We start from the raw sequence: 26,038 nt of genomic DNA, 5'->3' as shown, positions 1-26,038 counted from the left end.
CATACCCTTCCAAGCCCTTCGCACAGATACATCCCTCAAAAAGTGTGCTTGTCTTGCAGAGTAGTAATTGACATTTGGAGCATATCTAAGAGAATACCTTCCTCATCTGAATTCCATGTACGCAAGGATACTGTTACCATTTCTGTTTGCTAAAACAAGCCAAACGGCATGGCAGATGTATGTTTCAGCTTTTGAAGGCTGGATTTGCAATGTAATGGATATATTCTTAACATTATTGTCAAGTAAGTATTGTCCAACAACAGTGTTACTCTTCAGATTGGTTTTCTTGTATTGTAAGGATTAACTTTGGAGGTAAATTGCTTAAATGATGTCTACTCTCCTTTACTTGGCTATTAGTGAAATTTGATGCTGTATTTGGAAAGATTTATTATTAAATTCAGATTTCAACTTATTCTAAAGGACCAGCCTGTAATCAAACATTCTTAAAGGCAGCAATATACTGTATTGTCTGTAATTTTTTATATCCTCTAATTTGTAATGCTCCATCAATCCCATGAAATTATGATTATTTTTTGTCTGTTTTCTTTTACAATATTACAAATTGATGTTCCATGGAATATTATATTTGTTTTACCAATACTTGTTTGTAAATGTGAAGAAAAAAGTCATAAAAAAAATGTTTAAAAGTTAATGATGGAAAATTCACTATATTATTAGTCGGATTAATCAGTTAACATATTTACCCAAGAGTAACACATACCAACCTGAAATGGCAATCACCCAAACCTGAAGATTTTAAAATTCCCGCCCAAAATTAAAAAAGATCTTAAAATTCCAAGCCCGAGTTTGAAATTGAGTTTTTTTACTATCAGCCAGTTAGAAACGATCTTTTAAATATAAGTGTCATAAGGGTCTGTGCTGTTTACCCTAATTAGCATAGACCCTGATCTGGCAATTGTGATGGCAAGTCAGTATCTGTGCTATTTGTTTTACTGAGCATAGATTCAGATCTGGCACATGTGTCATGCTATATCTGGGTCTGTGCTGGTTGTTATCTTTACAATAGACCCTATTCTGATAAATTTGTGACATCAGATCTGGGTTTGTGCTGTTTGCTGTATTTAACATAGACCACAATCAGATTCATATGTGATGCCATATCAGAGTCCATGCTGTTTGTTTAACAAAGCTTAAATCCTGATCTCTCACATTTGTGATATCAGATTTGAGTCTATGCCATTTACTTTGCTTAGCATAGACCCTGATCTGGTAATATGTGATTTGATTGCAAATCTGGGTATATACTCTTTACAGTGGGGTACATGCTATAGTGGATAAATAAATACAGTAGACTGTTGATAGTGTGAATTTTGTTATAGGGTGAAGGTAGCAGGGAAGGCACAGGAAAGTGTACATGTAATGCTGGCTACAAGGGGGACCTGTGTGATGAATGCACTGATGGATATCATGAAGAGAGCAAAAATCAAACTCATACAAGTTGCAAAGGTAGATTCACAATTCATATAAGTTGCAAAGGTAGATTCACAGTTCATATAAGTTGCAAAGTTAGATTCACAGTTCTTAGAAATTGCAAAGGCAGATTCACATTTCATACAAACTGCAAAGGTAGATTCACAATTCATATAAGTTGCAAAGGTAGATTCACAATTCATATAAGTTGCAAAGGTAGATTCACAATTCATACAAGTTGCAAAGGTAGATTCACAATTCATACAAGTTGCAAAGGTAGATTCACAATTCATACAAATTGCAAAGGTAGATTCACAATTCATACAAGTTGCAAAGGTAGATTCACAATTCATACAAGTTGCAAAGGTAGATTCACAATTCATACAAGTTGCAAAGGTAGATTCACAATTTATACAAGTTGCAAAGGTAGATTCACAATTCATACAAGTTGCAAAGGTAGATTCACCATTCATACAGATTGCAAAGGTAGATTCACAATTCATACAAGTTGCAAAGGTAGATTCACAATTCATACAAATTGCAAAGGTAGATTCACAATGAATTCATACAAATTGCAAAGGTAGATTCACAATTCATACAAATTGCAAAGGTAGATTCACAATTCATACAAGTTGCAAAGGCAGATTCACAATTCATACAAATTGCAAAGGTAGATTCACAATGAATTCATACAAATTGCAAAGGTAGATTCACAATTCATACAAATTGCAAAGGTAGATTCACAGTCCATTCAAATTGCAAAGGTAGATTCACAATTCATACAAGTTGCAAAGGCAGATTCACAATTCATACAAATTGCAAAGGTAGATTCACAATTCATACAGATTGCAAAGGTAGATTCACAATTCATACAAGTTGCAAAGGCAGATTCACAATTCATACAAATTGCAAAGGTAGATTCACAATGAATTCATACAAATTGCAAAGGTAGATTCACAATTCATACAAATTGCAAAGGTAGATTCACAGTCCATTCAAATTGCAAAGGGAGATTCACAATTCATACAAGTTGAAAAGGTAGATTCATGAGTCTGTAATACAATACCTGTTATTATCTTGTGTTTATTCCTTGCCCCCAGTCATTGTGTTTATTGCTTGTCCCCAGTCCATTGTGTTTATTCCTTGTCCCCAGTCCATTGTGTTTATTCGATTTTAAAAAGCATGACATGATTCCAGTCTGATAATTTTGTCAACTTCAGTCATTACAAATATCATCTTTTTTTCCATGGAGTTATGACAAAAGCTAACATGCTTCTTATGTTTATAGTGCTAATGGAGCACAGAATGTGAACCTGTTATAAGGCTATGCATATTGTATAATCTGATGTGAAGAAAAGTGCTGCATCATCAGTTTATACTCTTACAGTAGTATTTTCATTGTAAAAATCAGTATGCTGCAAACCAGATGTAATTTGTTTGTTTTGGAAAAGATAAGATAACTCAACTTGATTCTGACAGGATAACAAGTTGTCCTAGATTTTTTATCTTGAGACCTTTGTGAAATCTTTTTATCACTATTGAGACTGATCATATGATCTTGAGGTTCACCATGGTGGCATTTTCAGATGACCATACAGCATTAAGATTTTGAAATTTGTTCCAAAGTATGCTGCTCATGTAAAGGGAAGCTGAGTACCACCTTGATCTATCTTTAAGAATGGTTACAGTTTGTGAGACAATTCTTTCGGATAAAATTTGTTCAGGTAATCCCATTTTCTATTGCGTAAATATTCCTAAACTCAGTATACAATTACAAAATTATTTCAAAATGCCTTTTAAATTCTTTCTGTAATTTTTAAATTACATCCACAGTTTCCTACTTGTAGGATTTTCAAGAAATTGAGGGTTGATTTGTGCAGAACAAGAGTTTTTCAGTTTGTGATGTCCAGAATGTTGGTGAAGTGAAACATGAGATTCACCTGGACTAAAAATATCCAGAGTCTGCATTGAGGAATTGATTCAGAAAATATGAAGTGTCATGCTAGCTGAGGCAACAAGTCTGGGAGACATGTAGACTGGAAACAATGTTTCTTTCAGAAGTGACTGCAAATTCTGATAAGGCAATTTGCACAACAAGCCAGCCATCCCAACAACATATGTATTTCATTGAAACAATATACAGTAGAAGCTAAGAAACTCCGACCTTCATAGACTGGTCTTAGTACATATGCTGATTATGTTTGCATCACAAATACTTTATCTTTGACTTGTTAAAACTTCTACTGGTATATTGTTCACATTAGCTTGGATTTATGGTCTGATTGGTGGCTGATTTTCTGAGTTTTTCACTGTTTATTGTAAATGATATAAAACAAATTAAACAACATAGATTACTAATACACAATATATGCTTGTAGCTTGCCATGAGTCCTGTAAATCCACTTGTTGGGAGGCAGGACCAAAAGGTTGTGATGAATGTAAAAATGGCTGGACACACTCAGAAGAAGAGGGATGTGTAGGTAAGTGCTTGGTCATTGCTTTATGCATATTTTTATCACATTCATTTTTCTACAGTTATCGGGAAGTTTCAAAACTACAACAACACATAGCATATAGGAAACTTTACCACACTTAGAATGAATAATAGTCTTTAGATCATGCCTGGAATAATTTATTTGGGGGCATTAAATAAGTTACAAATTATTTTAACCTCCTGGACATGACTTTTTGACTAAATGGTTGTTGGAGCTATTAAGCAAAAGACACAGAATTACAGAATTTTTGTTTACTTTTATAGATATTTAAAAATTTCCGTGAAGAACAATGAAACAAGAAACATGTCAGTACTTTCTGGTCTGCAGTTGGGGTCATACTTGTTTTACAAACAAACCTATTTTAACTTGCTTTTAATTATGCATCTGCTTTTGGCAGATAATGGTTTTAAATACACAGCTGCATCCTTCATTTTTCTGGATCCTTTCAGATGTGAACGAATGTGAGAAAACTCCCTGTGAAGAAAATGAATATTGTCTCAATAATGATGGAAGTTATAGTTGTGCAGGTATGTGGTCTTGATCCTTTTACTTTTTTTACAGTCTGAAGTATTTAGCAATTGTTTATGTTTACATTTCTGGAATTTCACTAATAATTGGCATGTGGTCTTTAGTGCTCACATTTACCAATAGTGCCATCTTAACTCTTTCTGCAAACCCCAAAACAACAACAGCAACATAATTGGGTGAAAAAAAACACACACACACACACACACACACACACACACCATGGAATGCAAATGAAATGATGAATACAAGATTGAAGGAAATGGAGAATGCAAAGTCAAAATGGAGATCATAAAATGATCAATGAGCAACAAAAGCTAAATGATTGCAAGTGTATTTTATTATTATATTTATAATATAAATATATACATTTTTGTCATACAGCTGCTAAATTTCTGCAATCAAGGATCAGATTGATTATTCTGACAGGCAGTTATTAGCCATGAAATTGTTGTAACATCCATTATTGATGTGATGAATTCATCACTGATAGTTGTATCCAAGAAATTTTTATTTGAATGAACCGAAATATGAAATAAACTTTGCTGAGAAGCATTCTAAAACAGTCACTATATTTTTACATTTACTGCAGTTGGGGTTATAATTTTATTTATCATAAATTCACTGCTGCTGTTTGAATTTTTGCAATTTATGTATTATTAGAGCCCATGTTTGAAAAAGACAGGATACAAGTTTAAAGTGATAGTTCTTACTATTTAATGCTGTTGAAAATGGAAGAAATCCTGACTTTGGTAAATGCATTCCAAATGAACAAATATGAAAAAATGAAAGGAAGGGAAACACACACAAAAAAATCAAAATTCATTTCTGAGATAAAACAAAATAAGATGACATGTTATTAAAGATAAATAGACAAAAAATATCTGGTCAAGAAGAAATTCTTTATGCATAAAAATTTGATCTTTTATCAGATATTTTACATGCTGTTGTTTTATATGCATAAGGTGTGAAGATACAAATGACCTACACTGAGTAGAGCCTCTAATTACTTTTTTTGCATTGTTGTAACACCTGCACATCTTGAAATCTATGTTTTCTGTTCTAAGAATGCCATTTAGCATGTGACAGATGTCATGGATATGGAGCAGATAATTGTGAAGAATGTAAAGATGGATATGAGTTAAAAGACAGTTTATGCACAGGTGAGTTTTACTTATTTGTAGAATAAATGTTGATACACTGTGCACATTTGAGGATGTTATAATGTAAATGTGTGTGTATATATAGCAGATGGCACAAACCCATGTCTGGTTTCATGCATTACTTGAAATGCATGGAAATTAGTTACAGGGCACCTTTTTCATATGGTACAGACCAAAAAGAATAATATAACCCCTCAAGTCTTGGCATCTTGGAATGGAAAGCTTTAGAGGCAGCTTTTGTGTGGCCTGCTTCCTCACAGGACCAATGAGTGCTGTGGCTTAACTGATGATAAGCAGCTGCATGTGGGCATTAGTCATGGAGCAATGTGCTGTCTGCTTCCACATAACCTTGACAAGGTCAATAAGTACAGGACCATTGAGTGCTGTGACTTAAGTGATGATGAGCAATGATTTTTATCTCTCTCTAAATCTAGACTGCATGTGGCCATGGAGTAATGTGCTGCTCTATTAATCCACTTTGCAATGTTGCCAGTTAACACCCATGCAAGATCTTTTCCTGATTTTAGTGCCAGATGAAAATCTATAAGTCTGCTAAATGAAGCATTGAAGAATTAGTCACATCTGCACAAATTGCATAAAAATGTGGTCATCAGCCTTATGGAACTACTGGGTTGTCATGTTTACCAGTGTCTGTATCAAAGTTTGGAATGTCTGCATTGTACATGCCCAAGTGTGTACATTACCGCAGTGAGAAGAAGGATGCTCAAATGTGGCTCGCTAAAAAGGCCTTGGAAATCCATGGTTCTCAGATTCTGTGCAACAGTCAGACAGAGATTTCCTTAATAGCTGAAGACTGTATCAGAAAGGAAAGTTGTTCATCCTCAGCACTCTAGAAAAGGTGGTAATTTGGAAGAAATGCATCCCTTTATCTGAATGATATTTAAATGGGAATGCAGACATTTTTCCTTGTTTCTAGGATAGTTGGATTTTAGGGTTTTCTTCTTAATGGTAATGTGATTGAGGAATGTATTTTATTGAGAAATGGGCTGAATGCTGTCGTTATCTAAATCGCTGAACTTTAAAACATGTCACGGTGATGCATCTTAATGCCATCTTTTATGACTTCACAATAGTGACTGACAAAATGACTCAAATGCAAAACCCTAACTTAATTAAACTGAGTTAAATGCAAAGCTTAACACATATCAATGGACCATATATTATAGGACACAGTGACCTAGTTTTCACTGAAAAAATATGACCGTATATGACTTTTCAAGCAATAGCTTATGAAAAAATGACCTTACACAAGCCCTATCCAAAGTGTAGACTTCCAGGAGGCATCATCAGTCCAAATACAGGAAGAAGCAATTAGGCAGTGTAATACACACTTAGCTGCAGTGAATGTAATATATATATTTTTTTTTACCAAACCACAAAATTTAATACCCACAAATTGAAAGTGAATCACAGTATCATTGAGTGTACAAGTAGCTACCTTGAGGTATAAATGGAAGGTAATTTGAAAGAAGTTCTGTCATTTGTATCAGACATATTTTGTCCTCCCGGAGGACCAAATTTGAGTGGTAGCTGCATTAATTGGTAAAGTAATCAAGTAAGTATGCTTGAAAAGCATAATTTAGCATCTTGTTCTTTGATGGGCACCAAACAAATGAAATGTTGACACTGCTTGCTACTTGCATTGAGCAAGGGGCAGCTAGAATCGTGTTTGCTTCACATGCGGTATGATGATATCCAAAATGATGGGGATCTAAGCTGAACTTTACCGCCCATCAGTGCAGGCAATACAAAAGGAGCCTCTCCAGCTCTTTCTTTTGTTCTGAAACCATTCATTGTGTAGTAGTAAAAGACTGATCCAAGCTTGTCAAAAATGAAGAAATCTGGTGCCAACATAAAATATCTTGGTGGTGGGGGGTGTCAAGAAGTTGGCAGTTGTTGAAATGCAAATGGAAGGAGAAATCTAGTATTCTGTCCCATCATTAAATCTGAAAATGGATTGTGGCTGAGCCTGCCATTGGCAGGATTTTGGCATTATTCCCTCTATCCAAGTGCAGACTACTCTTGTCTGTCCTCAGTAAGCATTTGACCTCCCATTTTATTGAACTACTTTGTCAAGATCGTCAATCTTAATGATTTAACATTGCATTTTCTAGTTTAGTTGATGGCAAGATATGTCTTGTTTTACAGTTGAAATTAAATTCAGTAAAGCCATATGTTTAAAAATACAAGTCCTAAACACATGGCAGTAACAACAGATCCAAATTCAGCTCTATCATTTTGTAATGATTGTAAAAGTTTGGACATTTGAAATACCTTTGTGCATGTGTGTGTGTGTGTGTTCATATATACAGTAAATTCAAGAATTTAACTAAATCAAGTGTGTTACGTATTTTACCTAGGTTAGAATGAAATTTGGATGTATTGTTTGGAATACTTTGGGTTTCATTTTAGCAACATTTTAGTGTTTATATAATCCCTATAGTATCATTACAGATAATGAATTCAGATGTTTGCTGGTTGTTACTGTACCAGAGGACTATTCTGTTTTTCTGTTCCTTTACAGATAAAGACGAATGTGCAGTGGAGAGCAGTCCTTGCACAGGAAGTAATGAGCTCTGTGTTAATACACAGGGAAGTTATTCATGCTCTTGTCAAGAAGGTTTTACAAGAGAAAATGGAGAATGCATTCTGAAACCCAAAGGTGAGTAATTGTGCATGCATTTTATTAGAATTAAACTAAATGAAAAGAGTGCTAACCAACCATAACTATTGCAGATTCCTTGACTGTTACCTTCCACCCACCCCCCAGATTAGTCAGATTCTCCCAGCACCTAATGTGCAGTGCATCCCCCACCACCAAATCAGTCAGATCCTGCCAGTACATAAGGGGCAGTGCATCCCCCACTGCCAAATCAGTCATATCCTGCCAGTACCTAAGGGGATGTGCTTCAAAAACTTTATAGTATGGACCAGATTCCTGTGACCTGCAGCAAGCTCAAGTTATCATGCAGAAACTAGAATTATTACTCAATTCCAATGACCTTGACTTCTGAACTTTCAAATTTCAAATCGGTAATCTCTGTTCCACACTGATGCATATAATGGATTGTTTTTTCTCTCATTTCTCACCAGGAATAATGATAGCGTATTATCAGTATTGATTTGGCTTTAGAAATATGCCATGTTTCCTAAACATTTTTACGTCATTAGAACACAGAAAATTAAATTGAAATAAAAGACTTGTTGTAAACATGGACTTGATGCTTTTAGGATGTCCTTTTAGTACTAAAACTGCTCTAAACATTGCTGATGTTAATACTATCCAGAGCATAACAGTGTGATTGTGTGTAACAGTAAATTTGCATTGGGTACTGTCCTTAATGATTGATTCACTAGAGGTCATAAAACCTTCAAGTGATCAAAATAAAGTCAAAAAGGTCAGTGGTCAGATTTATGGAGTTAAAAAAAGGGTCCAATGTAAAGGTCATGGAGGCAACATTAAGCATTGTTTAGATGATGCATTTCTTTATTGTTGATGTATTTTGTTAATACAGGTAAACCACCGATTTTCCAGCAATGGATGGTCTGGCACCTCTTTTAGTCCATACAAAATTAGGAGAGGGTACTTGAAATTCCTGACGTCAAATTAATTTATTGGGGAACCACTGACTTGGATTGTTTACACTGCAGTTGTTGGTGGTGATACTTGCATTTTGTGTGATTCTTAGCTTATTTTACTTACATTTAACCCTAGCTATGGCTTTAAGAAAGATGCAAGAGTCAGTTATGGTATGAAGCGTAAACACCAGTCAATATCGATACAAGATAAAGTAGAACTGTTGAAAAAACTGGACCATGGTGTTTCCATGCGAAAGCTGTGTGACACGTATGGTATTGGTTTATCAGCTGTGTACGATATAAAGAAGCAGTGGGGTAAAATACTGAAATTCTATTCAGACATTGATTCCAAGAAGTGAATGAACATTAGAAAACTATGAAAGATGGTAACAGTATTGGGCATGACCAAGTGATGATGGAATGGTTTTGACAACATCAGAGTGACGGAGTGGACTTGTCGGGCAGGATGGTAATGGACCAGGCTCATTTGTTTCATAAAGAACTTAAGTTAGAAAATGAGTGTGACTATAGTGAATGATGGCTGCGAAGGTTCAGGAAGCGTCATGGAATTTCCGTGCATAAAGTGTGTGGAGAAAAACGGTTTTCAGACCACGAAGGAGCTGCTGAGTGTGTGGACGAATTTCAGAAGCTTGTAGTTGATGAGCATCTCAGTCCTGAGCAGGTGTATAATGCAGATGAAACTGCATTATATTGGCAATGCACACCTAGACAGATGCTAACAACAGAGGATGAAGAAGAGCCCACAGGATTCAAACAGTCTAAGATAGAGTTACAATCTTAGGATGCTCAGATGCAGCAGGCACACACAGATGTAAACCACTGGTGATAGGAAAAAGTAAATGCCCTAGGGCCTTGAAAAATGTTAAAATTTACCCAGTAACATACCTTGCTATTGATCATGTTTGAATGGTTTGAAATTTTTTTGTGCCTGAAGCCAGAACACACTGCACATCTGTAGGCCCGCCTTAAGACTGCAAAATTCTGGACAACTGTTCAGCTCACCCCAAAGCTGAACTCATGTGTAAGAAAAATGTTTATACAGTGTATTTACCACCAAACTGTACATCATTTATCCAACCCCAAGACCAAGGAATACTGCATTCTATGAAGGCTAAGTATCGCTCACTTTTCGTGCAACATACATTAGACGTGGTTAATGCTGGCAAGTCTGTACAGCCATTTATTAAAGAATTCAACATGAAAGACGTGCTGTGTTTTATTGCTCATGGCTGGGAGAAGGTACAAGCTTCAGCAGTAAAGAAAGGCTGGCATAAGTTGTGGCATGCCTTGAAATTTGAAAATTCACATTCTGAAAATGCTGAAAATGATTTTGCTGGATTTAATGTACCAAATGAGTAAGTTGTTCATGACTTGCTTGAGTATGCAAAACGTGTTACAGGACCTGTTGCCAAGGATATACTATTATTAGCAAGTAAGCTTTATGGAGAAAATCTGACAGAGTGGATGAATGTCGACGAAGAAATACCTGTTGTTTATCACCATACTGATTCTGAAATTATAGACATTGTTCTGAGTCCTGATCAAAACAATGAAAATGAAGAAGATAACAGTGATAAATATAGAACAGATGTAGCTGAAGACTTACTATTGACAAGCTGATTGAGTTGTCAGGTGAATTAATCAAAGGGCTAGAGCAATGTACCTTCGTGACAGAACATGAGCTAATGAATTTTTATTTGATGCATGAAAGTTACATAGGGAAAGATCAAACCAAATGAAACAACTTTGCTTGAATGAAATGTTTAAAATATAGCCAAGAAAAATGTGTATCAGAGCATTACATCTGGAAATCCTGTGGTTTCAACTTCAAGTACCCCGGATGTCCCACCTGCAGCATCAGAAATACATGATGAAGCAATCAGCTATGTAACATACAATAATCCTGACAGCCCTCAACTTCCAGACCTTTGTGATTAACTCCACAGTTCTCGTAAAATTCTAACATTTGCCACTTTGGGAGTGGTAGTACAGCAACATTCTTTGTAAGAACAGTAATTAATAAACACATTTCATTTATACCTGTATGATTGAATTATTACTACTTGACCTTGGTTGGTCCGGCAAAACTGTTAATCTGGCAAGGCTTTGGAACCAAGGGTGCCAGAAAATCTGTGGTTTACCTGTAATTTATTACCTCCTGCTAGTCCTGCTCATGGATTTATTTGTAGTCAGTTGAGTTTCCAGTTCATTTGTAGCTTTAAGTTTACATGTGACTGTTTGCTTATATTATGAAACAAAAGAATATGCACAGTGATAGGTTGTATGTATGATTTGAATATTCTGTCTTTAAACTTCCTTGTTACCTATGTAAGTGTGAGCTATTGGTAGAGTCCATCCTCCATTCTCATTTGCAGTTTTTGACTTGAAAAACCACTGAACCTTGTTATAACGTTAAGTGAGTTTTTGCACAGTCCTGCATCTAGAGCACATCCTCCATCCACATTTGTTATTTTCAAAGTCAAAATTCACTTAGCTAATTTCTTCTGTATTTAACAGGAGCATTTTTGGAATTAATAACTTTCAAATTTTACAAAATTTGGTTTAGAGTTTACTGACATAAGGAGGTTCCAGATTTTTTTAATACATATAATGCCAGTTTGCCATTAGATATGACTGTCATTTCTAAAAATAATAAATATCCTGTAACAATCTATTCTCAGAAGTAGCTAAACATATTTGACCACATTAGACCTGAAGCGTACAGGTAGGAAAAGCATTTAGATTTGTGCAGTTGATGTCTATCTGCCTTCAAAAATGGCTTCTGTTGCTAAAAATAGAAATGTCACTGTTACTAAAAATAGAAAAAACTTAAATGACTCTTTATCTAAAACTGCTAAATAGAATTTGACCATACATGGCATAAAGACCTTCAAGTTTGTACAAATAGTGACAGTCTGGCATCAAACATGTCTACCATTACTAAAACAAACAAAAAAATTGAATGACTCCTCAGAAAAAACTTGATATAGAGGAATTTTGGTTTCATACAGTTGATATTGATCTTCAATCAAATATGGCCACTGCTACCAAAAGTATTAAAAAACCTTTAAATCACATATTCACATGAACCACTCAACAGAACTGGTTATATTTGACAGAAAGCATCTTGGCAAAAAGTGCTATAAATCTGCAATCAGATATGCCACCATTACTAAAAGAGCAGATTTAAAACACTTTTAAAGGACTTATTACAAAGTTTTGAATAGAATTGACTAAAAAAGAACCACCAACCCACGAAAAGCTATTGGCAAGCTTTCTCACGTACCCACATTGGCCAAACCCAAGACTCTAACCCATGCAGAGGTGAGATGGCAGTGATCCATAACGGTGAGCGCTTTAGAATACTCGGCCACTCAGTGCCCCCATTTATATGTATTAATTTGTGATAGGCCTAGCATTGTCACACTGGCAGTGCAATAGGCCTAGCATGATCACTTTTGGCAGTGTAATAGACCTAGCAAGATCACTTTGGCAGTGTAATAGGCCTAACATGATCACTTTGGCAGTGTAATAGGCCTAGCATCATCACTTTGGCAGTGTAATAGACCTAGCATGATCACTTTGGCAGTGTAATAGGCCTAGCATCATCACTTTGGCAGTGTAATAGGCCTAGCATCATCACTTTGGCAGTGTAATAGGCCTAGCATCATCACTTTGGCAGTGTTATAGACCTAGCAAGATCACTTTAGCAGTGTAATAGGCCTAGCGTGATCACTTTGGCAGTGTAATAGGCCTAGCATGATCACTTTGGCAGTTTAATAGGCCTAGCATGATCATTTTGGTAGTTCAGTAGCCTTAGCATCATCACTTTGGCAGTGTAATAGGCCTAGCATCATCACTTTGGCAGTGTAATAAGCCTCACATAGTCACTTTGGCAGTGCAGTAGGCATAGTCACTTTGGCAGTGACTTATCACTACCTGGCATAGTCACTTTGGCAGTCCAGTATGACTGGCATCATCACTTTGGCAGTGCAATTTGCCTAGAGTTAGTATTAATTACACCCTTTCTGTTAGTTAACTATGCAGAGCTACCATATGTACTTGCTTATAATTTGATTCCACCTGCAAAACAACATAGTCTTTGTTCTACTATCACATAATGCACCAGCAGATCAGGGCCTCTGTTTGTTTTACTGATTACTTATAGCATGTTGTATAGACCCAGATCTGCTGGCATATTATGTGATTACAGATCTGGGTCTGTGCAGTTTGCAGTTGGACTTACCTTATAATCCAGTATATATGGTACCTATCTGGGTATGTGTTTGCAATAAAAGGGACATCGTTTATGTTCTTTAAGAAAAATCACACCATAGTCATGTTGTAATTGTATTCTTAAATTGACATAAACAATTAACATTGTAAAGGATTCACTAATCACCTAATATCTGTGACTTTATCTGACTTAGAAGCTAACTAAATCCAGGTGTATACTCTGTGACCAATCTATTTTTCCATTTGGCTGCATTCAGATGTGTATGCATTGTATGATATGTCTGTGACAGACTTGTATTACACCCCAGCTTCAGCAGTAGATTTTATATATACAGCTGTCATTTGTTATATTGCCATTCATTATAATACAGTTCAAGATAAACATTGTCACGCAGTGGACCCCACATACAAATTTCAAATAAACTTTTTCATGAGATTTCTTGACCAGTTTGGATGAACACTTCCTTTGATGTGACAAAAATATATTTTTCTGAACATAAAAATGTTTTAATTAACTTGTTTTAGGCATTTTTACAACCACCACTACATGTATACAACAAAGTTTTGAGCTATCTTATATGTACACCATGTCGGTACATGGTTGAAATTTATGAACCTCAGTGACTATGTTATAACCAGGGACAGCTGTATATACATGAGTATTCACTTTGTATGATTCTGGGACTTAGTGCATGCATCTTCCTTGTCTAGGTCTAATTTCACACACCTCTTGAGATCAAACATGTAGTGTGGGTGCACATTGAGATGGAAATCTGTTACACACTATAACCAATTCATTGTTCAGCATTACTTAAAACTCATGTCAGCAGTCAAATTTCTGTAAATATATTTAGAGTGGATTAATCTAGGCTTGATAATTTGTTGTGCAATAAAACTAGAGTAGTGTGATTGGCAAGGAATATTTGACAGTACTGGGTATCTTTTAAGCTCCTTAAAGCTAAAAAGTCTTGTTTTACATTACTCATTATTTATTCTATTTAATCACCAGGATAGGGAGGAGAATTTGTAAGAATGGACACAATGATATTCTTGATTACTGGTATTTATTTTACAGACAGTATAAAATCTTATACATCCATATTATCTTCAGATGGAATATGACCTCGCAGTTGTCTCTTAAACAAAGTTGTTAGAGTCCATATGTCACAGTTACTATAGGAATATAAGAATACAATATAAATTCTGTTAAAATTACTATTCCAATACTGTAGAATTTATTTATTCTAACTTGATTTGTCCGAATTATCAGTTTCACTAAACCACATGGTGTATATTTCAAAATGTGTGGATTAGCTATAATCCAATCTCATTTTAACATATGTGATGTATGCTTCCCAAAAAGTTGGATTAGCAAGTAAAATCTGTTCGCTTTTGTGTTGTAATGATATTATTGTAGTGGCTTATATTTTTTTTTAAATTTGCCCATATTATGTTTGGATTCCGCTTTTTAAATCAGTTTTCAAGATTGCGGTTTTAAGGACATTTTTATGTATATTTTTCATATGCATCACTGCATACACTTGGAATCGTTGGATTATTTTTTGAGGAATGAGATATCATGGTGGAGTCTTTATCAGTAGGAAACTGCTTTTTGTTTTTGTGGCAAGAAAACACCAGATATTGTTTAGCAAATTTCAAATGCACAAATGAGTCCTTGTTTTCATGCTAATAAAGTACAACACATTTATTGTCTTTTACACTACCAGCTGATGATACATATCAAACATCATAAATTAATGTTTCCAATTAAGGCTATTGAATGTAATTCCTCAGTGTTAATGGCAAAGTCTACTATATCATTCAAAGAGATGAACTGATCTTCACACAGTAGTGGTAGATTTGTAGTCATTGGGTCTCCAGAGTGTTACTCTGTCACCTTTGACTATTTCAGATTCTCCTCAACCATCCTCCTCTTCTACCTCTTCCTCCTCTACCTCGTCATCATCTAAGCCTAAGACAAGCAGTAGAACAAAACAGGAGAATGGCAAGAAAAAACAAAGAGTCAAGAAAGACTATGTTAAGCCAGGCTTTTTGGAGTTGCTGTCAGCATTGGGAATCTTCATTCTGCTTGGGATTCTAGTTCAAGGAAATCTATTCTTTATTGGTGTATTATGTGGATTTCTAGGAGCATTTTTGTATTGGTTTGGTTCGCAGCATGAAAAGTTGTGATGACATTCAGTATTATAGGGTATAACATAATTTCTATTCAACCTTGGAAGTGCAATAGGGCATATTGATTTGATCATGTACATCTGTCAGTCCTGGACAGATCATTGGCATATTTATGTCAGAAACAATTGACATAGATAAAAGAAATTGGGTACATTTGTTTCTGTTTATATAGAAGTAACCTGATAAGACGGCAAGCCATAAAAGCAGTTTTTAATTTTTTAGCTCATGTTGCCGTGAGATGAAGTGAGCTTGCAGTATGGCCCTGCATCCAGCATATGTCGATTGTTATGCTTCCATCAATTTTTCAGATTTTCAGTATATTTGCAAAACTATGAGCAGGTTCAACCAAGTTTGATAAAGATCGTACAGCATGGTCTCCTCAAGTTTGATAAAGATCGTACAGCATGGTCTCCTCAAGTTTGATAAAGATTGTACAGAATGGTCTCCTCAAGTTTGATAAAGATCGTACAGCATGGTCTCCTCAAGTTTGTACAGATAGTGGCACCTTTTTGCCATCCAATATGGCCACCATTAGTAACAATGAAAAAAATTTTAATGATTTCTTCCTCCAAAACTGTTTGACAAACTTTGACCAAATTGTACACCAACCTGACTTGAAGACCTTCCAAAGGTGTTGCATCTTGAGCAAGTCCAGTGTACATTCTCCCAACTGAAAGTGCAAATGTCCCTCTAAGTTTAAAAAAAAATCCACATATTTTGATCATTATAAGGTGACACAAGTATATAATATGTTTACCTGGCAGCTAAATCAAGTTGCAACACATTTGAAAGGTTGTACAAAATTATTCTGATGCCCATCATCCAATGTGATGGCAGTTACCTAAATTGATAAACCTTTAGACCACTTCTTAAAAACCACACCACACAGTTTGGACAAATTTGACAGATGCATCCAGGCACAAATGCCTTCCAGATTCGTACAAATGATGCCATGCTACCATCTGATATGGTTGCATTAAAATAATATAGAAAAAGCTTTAAACAACTTCTTACAAAAGTGCATGATTGAAAAATTTATTAGAATGCATACAGGCAAAAAGGTTTTTTGAATTTGTGCAAGTGATTCTCATCTAGCAGCCAGTATTGTCACCTTTACCAAGACTAAAACAATGTTGAAAGGACTTCTTTTAAAAAACCACTGAACAGAAATTGACCAATTTTGACAGAAAGGCATCCTAGTATGAAATCCTTTCAACTTTTTGCAAATGATCATATATTTTCAAATGATCAGATATTTTTGAAGTAAAATGTTATTAAAGATGCTTAAAACTTTGGAATATCTGTAGAGTTTTGTGAATTATGAGTGGATATATAGATTTTTAAAATTACATTTTATGGGCACAAGTGATGAATTAGAGACAGTGGTTTTGTATTTTTTTTCCATGTGATATTTTTTGTTATAATTCCAATTCCTTCATTTATTTACCTAATGTGTCATATCGTAAAAAGTCCTGTATGAAGGTCTTTCATTTCTTTCTTTGAATACTTGCTTCACATTTTTGTTTAGTTTGAGAATGGTATAGTTATGTCTGTTGAATGACTGCAGTATGAAGCCTGGGTTAAAAGGGTATATTCATGTCTGTTTATGAGTACAGTATGAAGCCTGGGTTAAATGGTATATTCGTGTCTGTTGGATGAGTACAGATTGAAAGTTGGGTTAAATGATCTTGTGTAGGTATTTGAATGGATTGGTCCACTTCACGTCTGTGGCATGCTGTCTATTCTTGCATAGGTATTTGGAGGGATTGGTCCACTTCAGGTCTGTCTATTCTCAGTTACTAAGAATAGTTTTTATTTTTAATATTAGATGCTGTACAACTCTTAGCCATAATGGCCTTGAAAAAGCTACATTTAGTTTAGCCAAGTAAAGGGACATAACTCAAATTTTAATCCTATGCGGGCACTCAACAAATATGAAGTTCTGAGAGTGTAACAGGTGTTCAGTGAAGTTGTTTGCATTTACAGCATGCACAATTGAGAGAATGTTTGCATGCCTCTGTGTTACTTTCATGTATTGTGGCTGAAATTTCTTTTGATATTTGCAGAAACTGTATATGATCTAAACACACGGCTGACCAAAATGACCACTCCCATGTGCTAAAAAAGTCAGCCTGAATTAGTCTAAAGTATACTATCTTTAGCAGTTATTAAAATATGGATATGGATTTTATCAGACTAGAAAATACCAGCTTCTTGAATGAATTACCAAATATATAAAGTGTCAGAAAAGTTATTGGCCTTTTTTTATATACAATTTACCTCTAAAGTCCAGGAAATGAAAATGACCAAACCGAGCTAGGAGAATTTTGATAGGTGCATCTTTAGAAGTCAGGTTGTATACTCTATAACCCCAATTACACCCATCAATCATGCACCAAAATAAAGGGAATTCAAAGTTCTTTTAACAGTACCCTAAGATATACAAGGTCTCTTTTTAAATGGCCAGAATAATCATTGAAGACAACCAGGGAAATAATTTTTTCTTTAAAAATCTAACCGGATATGAAACTGTGGAGCACCACCTAAGAAGAAATGATTATTCATACCTGTCTCCTTGATATTGTTTTGCAGTTCCCAATACAAAACGCTCATAAAAAGTCATTGCATAAATAGTTTTGGTCAGTAATTTAATGAATGTTCAAATTATTTCTGTGTTAAGTTTGATAAAGAGAAGAAAATACCTAAATATTTACAATTCATATTACAGTGTACATGTTTTTAGAGGGATGTTTGAATTTGCTGATGATCGTAAGAAGTGACAGGCTTATCAATATTTCAAAATCTGATCGTTTTTACTTTACCTTCCAAGCCATCAGTATTCTCAATTCCTTTATTTTTGTCCCAGGAAATGCATTGTGGGAGTTGATGTCATTAATTCAAGATTGTTCAGGCATTTTCTTTCTTTGTACATGTTAGTTCTAATCAGATGTTATCTGTAAACACTGTAAGATTTATGTTTGATTTTGTATATCATTGTAAATTATTTTATTCCATTACTGAAACAAATTTTTCTTCATGGCCATACAAAATATCAGTAGTCAGTTAGAATTAACATTTGTTTTAACTATGTTATTTGCATACATTAAAAACTTTGTCACAATGTTCTGAAAAGTAATAGTGTAAAAAAAAGAAACATTATGATGTTGATAAAAATGGTACATCTGGTTACTGTGGTAGCTTTTGTTTGCTATATTAGAGAATAGGAGTCTCCAAGTGTAGTAGCTAACTGCTCACAAAAATGTGAATCTTTTCTATTTCTGAAAACATGTTCTGTGCTTTTAAGGAAAGAATTTAGGTTTTGTTTCTTTCTACGAAACTCAAATGCTATTATGTGTCCTATAAACATGCAGGGCTTAAAGAATTATGCATGTCTTTCTGCATACTCAAATATTTATACTAATAAATGCAAAATGTTTGTCTGGCCATTTGGGCAGAACTTAGTGGTTGAGGAAACTTTTGGTGGTGGAGCTCACCATAACACAAACACAAGCTGTAGAATTCTATATGCACATTGCTCCTATTCATAACACGTACTTTGCACCATTTTCTGGCAAAACAATGTCTAACAGCAATCTCATATTCAGATTGTAGGGTCAATAAGTGACTGAGATTTTTGTATTGCACATCACATCAGTAGCTAATTAAAATTATTTGGTATGGTTTATTTTATAATCTTTCACCTATGTTTGCCTGTCATAAGGCAGAGTGTACTATGTGGTGTCCATCCATCCATTTGTCTGTCCATCCAAATATATGTAAACAGTTTCATTTCAGCATAAAAACTCAAATTGTGCACCATCTATGGTTGTCAAACTTTGTGGATGGATTGTAATTGGGATAGGCTGAACCCTATAGATTTAGGGATCAAAAGCTTCAAGGTCAACGTCACTACGACTGAGAGAAGAAAATGGTTTCTACAAATTATTTTGAGTTTTCTACCATTTACAGTTACCAAGCTTTGTGAATAGTTTGCTGTTGTAAGAAAGAAGCCTACCGTTTTGGGGGTCAAAAGATGAAAAGGTCAAGGTCACTGTGACTGGTGAAAGAACCAATAACTCAAGTTGTCCACCATCAGCAGTTACCAAACAATGTGGATGGCTTGCACTTGTGATAAGGTAGACCCTGTTAATTTTAGAGTAAAAAGGTGAAAGGTCAAGGTCACTGTGACTGATAAAAAATGCACAATACCATTTGATCTACATAACATCCATAGGTTAAATTTTTGGATGGCTTTCACTTGGGGTAAGGAAGAATCCATTAATATTTGGTGTTAAAAAGAACGGTCATGGTCACTGAATGAAAAAAAAATGGTTTCTGCAAAAGCATGTCAGTTATCTTCATAGATGAGTATTAAATACAGAGCAGATATATACTGTTATTCATTGTTGTATATTACAGTATGTAGAGAAATCTACTATGTCTACTTTATTTTCAAGGTCATCTCAACTGACTACAAATAAATCATGAGTTTTTATGCATGCATAATTTAGGTCAGAACATCTTGATATGAAGTATACAGTTTGACAAATGAATGTAATTTGTGTTCTTAGAGAAATTATGTAATTGCTATCTGTTATTATTACCTTAATTGTCTTTAATTGCTTGTCTGCTATACATTTTCATACTCCATAATGCATCAAAACATAATTACTTTTAACTTTTTTTTTTCTTCAGATTACTGTGAATTGTATTGTTATAGATTTTGTAAATATTTTTACTTAAGGTTCAGCTGAAAATTATTTTTCAATACATATTTTTATGTTTTATTATTTGTACATCCAAAAAAATAATCACAGAAAAATCACAGTGCAGTACCCAGATTATCTTGTGTTTCTCTCCTGAAAAACAAAAAAATAGAAAGATCAAACTGTGTAAATGCTTTCTGACAGAAAGAATTAATGTCTTGTTGCATCTGTTATATCAGTGGTATTTGTTTGCTTCTAGATGAGGGATAAACTGACATTTTGTTTAAAGGTTTGCATTTTTTTAAAATAAAGTAACACACAATAGGTAAGTTTCCAGCTCATCAAAATTTCAAACATGTTTATACAGTGAAATTGAAATTATTCAACATGTTTCATAAATTTCTTGCCAAATGAGCAGAAATGTCAGTTTCTATTTAACACATGACGAAAATACTTTTTATTTTAACAACACTGCAAAATTGTTGTTGTTGTAGCAAGATTTTTCACTTACCCACATTAGAAGAGTCTGAGGCATGAACCCATTGGTGAGATGGCAGTGATTGGTAAAGGCAAGCACTTTAGACCACTCTATCACCTTGACTACAAGATGATTATTTAAATACATTCTGAATCTGTGGTCACTACCATTTGCCACACATGATGCCATTACTTCATTTGTCACTACCATTTGCCACACATGATGCCATTACCTCATTTGTCACTACCATTTGCCATACATGATGCCATTACATTATTTGTCACTACCTTTGCCATACATGATGCCATTACATCATTTGTCACTTCCTTTGCCATACATGTCATTACATCATTTGTTTCTACCTTTGCCATATATGATGTCACTACATTATCACAATCTTTGCCATACATGATGCCATGACAACATTTGTCACTTCCTTTGCCATACATCATGCCATTACATCATTTGTCACAACCTTTGCCATACATGTCATTACATCATTTGTTTCTACCTTTGCCATATATGATGTCACTACATTATCACAATCTTTGCCATACATGATGCCATGACAACATTTGTCACTTCCTTTGCCATACATCATGCCATTACATTATTTGTCACTACCTTTGCCATATATGATGCTATTACATCATTTGTCACAACTTTTGCCATACATGATGCCATTACATCATTTGTCACAACCTTTGCCATACATGATGTCACTACATTATCACAACTTTTGCCATACATGGTGCCATTACATCATTTGTCACTTCCTTCACCATCTTTGATGTTAATACATCTTTTGTCACTTACATTTGCCATAGATGCCACTACCATTGCCATACATGATGTCACTATATCATTTGTCACTACCTTTGCCATAAATGATGTCATTACATTGTTTGTGACTGCCTTTGCCATATGTGATGTTATTACATCATGGTCACTGCCGTTGCCATACATGATGTCATTATATCATTTGTCACTACCTTTGCCATAAATGGTGTCATTATATCATTTGCCATAAATGGTGTCATTACATCATCGTCACTACCTTTGCCATACATAATGTCACTGCCTTGTCCATACATGATGTCATTGCATCATTTGTCACTACCTTTTCCATACATGATGTTATTACATTATGGTCACTACCTTTCCATATGTGATATCACTACCATGCCCATACATGATGCCATTACGTCTTTGGTCACTGCATTTGCTATAAATGATGTCACTACAATGTTTGTGACATCATAAGGTGTAGGTATATTTCACCTACATGACAGTAGTTATTCGATAAAAAATATGAAATTGTTTAAAAAAATATATAGTTGCTAATCATTTAGTGCATTTTCTTTTTTGTATTTCTTTAAAGAGGCTTAAGAAATGTAAAACTTGAATGTTGTTGATATATTTATATAGTACTTTTTACAGTGAAGGCTTATGGGAATTGCATCTAAATATTAGCAGTTGCCAAAATCCTTTTCAGACTTTCAAAAGCAACTTTTTTGATATAAATGTAATAACTGTTTCTTTCTTAAGGTTTCATTTTTATTACACAGAATAAATGTATTTAAATTTCTCTCAAGCTGAATGTTAAATGTTTTTGAAAGTGTGATTTAGTACAAAAGTCTTTGGAATGTATACAAGTAGGAATTCACTCCATCAAAACATTCTTAAATTCAAATTCACACTCTGGTACAAATACTGAAGTCTGATTGGTCCTTGATTCATTTTTTTAAGTTTGACAGACAAATGTCAGAATTGTTTGTTAAGTCTAAGTTTTGAGCATAATAATGTTTTTTGTAATCTTACTGCATTGTATGGACTTGAGTTTTGAAATTATTCAGATGATCTGAGAAGACAGAGCTGCACACAAGCTGTATTAATATTTTAACCTTGCTTTCATGAAACACATCAATTTCCTTAAATCCCTAAGAAGTTGTTATCTGTATGTTGTTTTTTTAAACAGATGTTTCTGTGAAATACAAATAGTTAAAATTTAAGTACACTACAACCTAGTTTATCTTAAATTCATCCATATAAATTGCATATATGTATTGTGGATGTGCACATTTTTTATAACCCAGACTCTTTGTCAGAACTCCCTTTTAGCTGATTTTTTATTTTTAGAATTTTGGTTTACTAGTTTTTTCTATATAATTGCCAAGTTTAAATGCATCATGAAGAAACAGTCACGTGTGTTTGATACAAGTCATCCCAGGCAGAAAAAAAGTATGTACCTTGACTGTTTTATGTTCTTATACCCATGTATTCTTTTAAAAGTATACAAAATGTGTTCTTTTCAGAGGAAAGTCAATCAGCTGAAGCTGAAAAGGAAGGGAAGGAAGAGTTATGACAGTATTGCAGTGATATTGTCAGGGTGAATTATTTTATCTGCATGGTATCTGTGTTATGTTTTGATAATAAACTTCATTGTGAATATTGATTGTGTGCTGTTTTTATTCTATCATAAAGGGTTCAAAATTGCATTTCTGTTAAAAAAAAGTATTTCATGTTAATAAGATACAGAGGTGCAAAACAAGTTCTTTTTATGGAATGATGCCAAACATGGTCCACTCATCCACTATTGTTTCTGCACAACTAACTTTAGTTCTAGATCATTGACTATGACCAAATTTAGTAAATGACTTGCCCTTGGAGTAAGAAAGGAATCTCCTGTTGAATTGTAGGGTCAAAAGGTCAAAGGTCAAGAACAGTGTCACTGAAAGAAGACAAATGGTTCTGCCCAATAACTTCAACTTGAGACCACATACCATGATAAAATTTTGTGGGTAAGAGAGAAACATGCAGATTTTGAGATCAAAGGTCAAGGTCACTCTGACTTAACAGAAGAAATAGTTTGACTTACAGAAGAAATAGTTTCTGGACAAGAACATTTGCTCTTGACTAAGTTCAGCTTCCAGACATGGTGGATAGCTTGCACATGGAAAAAATAAACTATCAACTTTGCAGTCAAGTCATAGTGAGACAATCTTTGGGACAAGTTTTCCTTGTGAAAAAAGAACTTAAATACACACCATAATGGTACCAAATATTAAAGAGGTCTTGTTAATAAGGGAAGGAAATGTACTGCAAAAGTTGGGTTACACACCTTCAAGGTCAAAGTTACAACGTCCCAAATAAATGTAAAAATCATAATGATAGTAGGTTTTTCACATGATTATCCAACAAAATTCACAGATGGTTGCCGTTTTGACAATGAATGAACCTAATGCCTTTAGGGTTAAAAGGTCTTGGTCAATTCCATTGAATTCTATCGGTCAACATTCTTAGTAGTCAGATATGTATTATTACTGTTCTTTACATACTTATCATGGTGTTGGTATATAACGTATCATTCTTAGTACTTGTAATATCTGACCATACCAGTCAATGCATTGCATAGCAAGATAAGCCAAATGTATCATTTTCATTGCTTGTAAACCCCGGCAGAGTCATACCAAAAACTTACAAAAATGGTACTAACAGCTACCTCGCTTGGTGCTCAGCATTAAGAAATTAGTGTTAGGACTGGTCAGCCTGGTGTCAGGATAATGTGACTGGGTGGGACATCATGCTATGTGTCTGCGGCATGATGCCCCAGTGCTAGACATCACTATAAACTGCCACACTGTAGACATCATATCGATATGACTGAAAAATTGTTAAGGCTACGTTAAAAATCGTAATCCCACACACATTGCTTGTAATATTTGACCAAACCAGTCAATGCATTGCATTGAAAGGTAAGCCAAACAAGTCATTCTTAGTGCTCATAATATTTAACTATACCATTGCATGGAAAAGTAAGCCAAACATTTTTAGTAAAAAGAAAACAAAGATAGATATGACTGTTACAGAAACAAGTGTATATATATATATATATATATATATATATATATATATATATATATATATATATATATATATATATATATATACACACCTTTTATATGGGTCTTTATATATATATAAGACCCATATAAAAGGTGTGTCAAGTGTGACATGTATTTGCTGAATTTCACTCTAATGGCCTTTGTTTCTTTTTCAAGTCATCTTAACTTGCCAAGTGATCAGAAACAAGGAAACAAGGTGCAAAGTCATGCATGCTATTTCTAGTTTTCTGCCATATTTATCAATATTTTCAGTAATTTTGTTCCAGTGCATTGTACTTTATTTTCAATCGCTTTGCTTTTGAAAATGCTGACAAAGTAAAATATAAAGTATGTGTTTGAAATTATTTTATAATAGCTAAAGGCATCGTATGCACTAATTAAATTACTAAACCTCACATTGAGCTTAATCACTATGACAACAATAAAATGGTGAATTTTAGTGTGAATTGCAGATTGTTGTATGCTTTTTTTAAACAAGAAAAATGTCAGTTAAACTTATTTTTTTTTCCTTCATGTCTGTATTATTACAGTTATGCAGCATACAACAGTTTAAAATAAACCTTATTTATTGTCTCACCTGTGAATGGTATGACAATGACATCACTTTCCTGGTGGTGATGGCAAAGGCATCAACCATGCTCAGGTGCTGTGTTCAAGTTTTTTGAAAGCTACACATGTCCAACTTGATGGAATATCAATGTATGTATAAAGTTGTTAGACTGATATAGGTAGTATAGGTATGATGTTACTTGTGCAGTAATTAATTAGTTCATTAATCAGATAATCATCTAAAACTAATTAATAAATCAGTTGCTCTATTAATTACAATGGAGATTTCCCCAAATGCAGAAACACAACAACACTAAAATAAAATATCAAAACCTTCTGGTTGTTGTTGTTTGTTGTGGGTTTAATGCCATTTTTCAGCACACGATAGGCTATGCATGGCGGCCAGTATTAATGATGGAGGAAGAACCCGGGAAAACCCCAGGAAGAACCACCAACCCACGAGAAGCTACTGGCAAGCTTTCTCACATATCCACATTGGCCAAATCCTAGACTCGAACCCATGCAGACAGAGGTGAGACGACAGTGATCCGTAACGGAGAGCGCTTTAGACCACTCGGCCACTCAGGGCCCCTCAAAACCTTCTGGCACACGTGTATATACATTTTGCATCAACCAAAGTATGTAGGGATATAATGTTCCTTCAAAACATCTCTCCTTCAGTAATGACAACATGCATAAAATGTATGGCACACTAGTGCTAGAAACATCAAGCAAT

General features: G+C 34.5%; 1 protein-coding gene across 3 annotated transcripts in view; it reads left to right on the top strand.

Moving 5' to 3' along the window:
* LOC149803882 (cysteine-rich with EGF-like domain protein 2-A) overlaps positions 1–23,303 on the top strand; it is a 35,737-nt gene extending 12,434 nt beyond the window's left edge. The window contains exons 6-11 of one of the 3 annotated variants that reach the window (XM_089953689.1): positions 1,341–1,467; positions 3,810–3,911; positions 4,376–4,453; positions 5,519–5,614; positions 8,160–8,297; positions 23,164–23,303. In XM_089953689.1, the coding sequence (XP_089809815.1) occupies positions 1,341–1,467; positions 3,810–3,911; positions 4,376–4,453; positions 5,519–5,614; positions 8,160–8,297; positions 23,164–23,213 (591 nt within the window). In that variant the 3' untranslated portion in view covers positions 23,214–23,303. The other 2 variants (XM_089953690.1, XM_089953688.1) reach the window with 2 other exon arrangements.
* Positions 23,304–26,038: the final 2,735 nt, after the last annotated feature.

The sequence above is a fragment of the Sinohyriopsis cumingii genome, chromosome 3, assembly GCF_028554795.1.
Source record: "Sinohyriopsis cumingii isolate HCF-2022 chromosome 3, ASM2855479v2, whole genome shotgun sequence".
Classification (NCBI taxonomy): domain Eukaryota; kingdom Metazoa; phylum Mollusca; class Bivalvia; order Unionida; family Unionidae; genus Sinohyriopsis; species Sinohyriopsis cumingii.
This window is presented reverse-complemented; position numbering and strand designations above follow the sequence as displayed.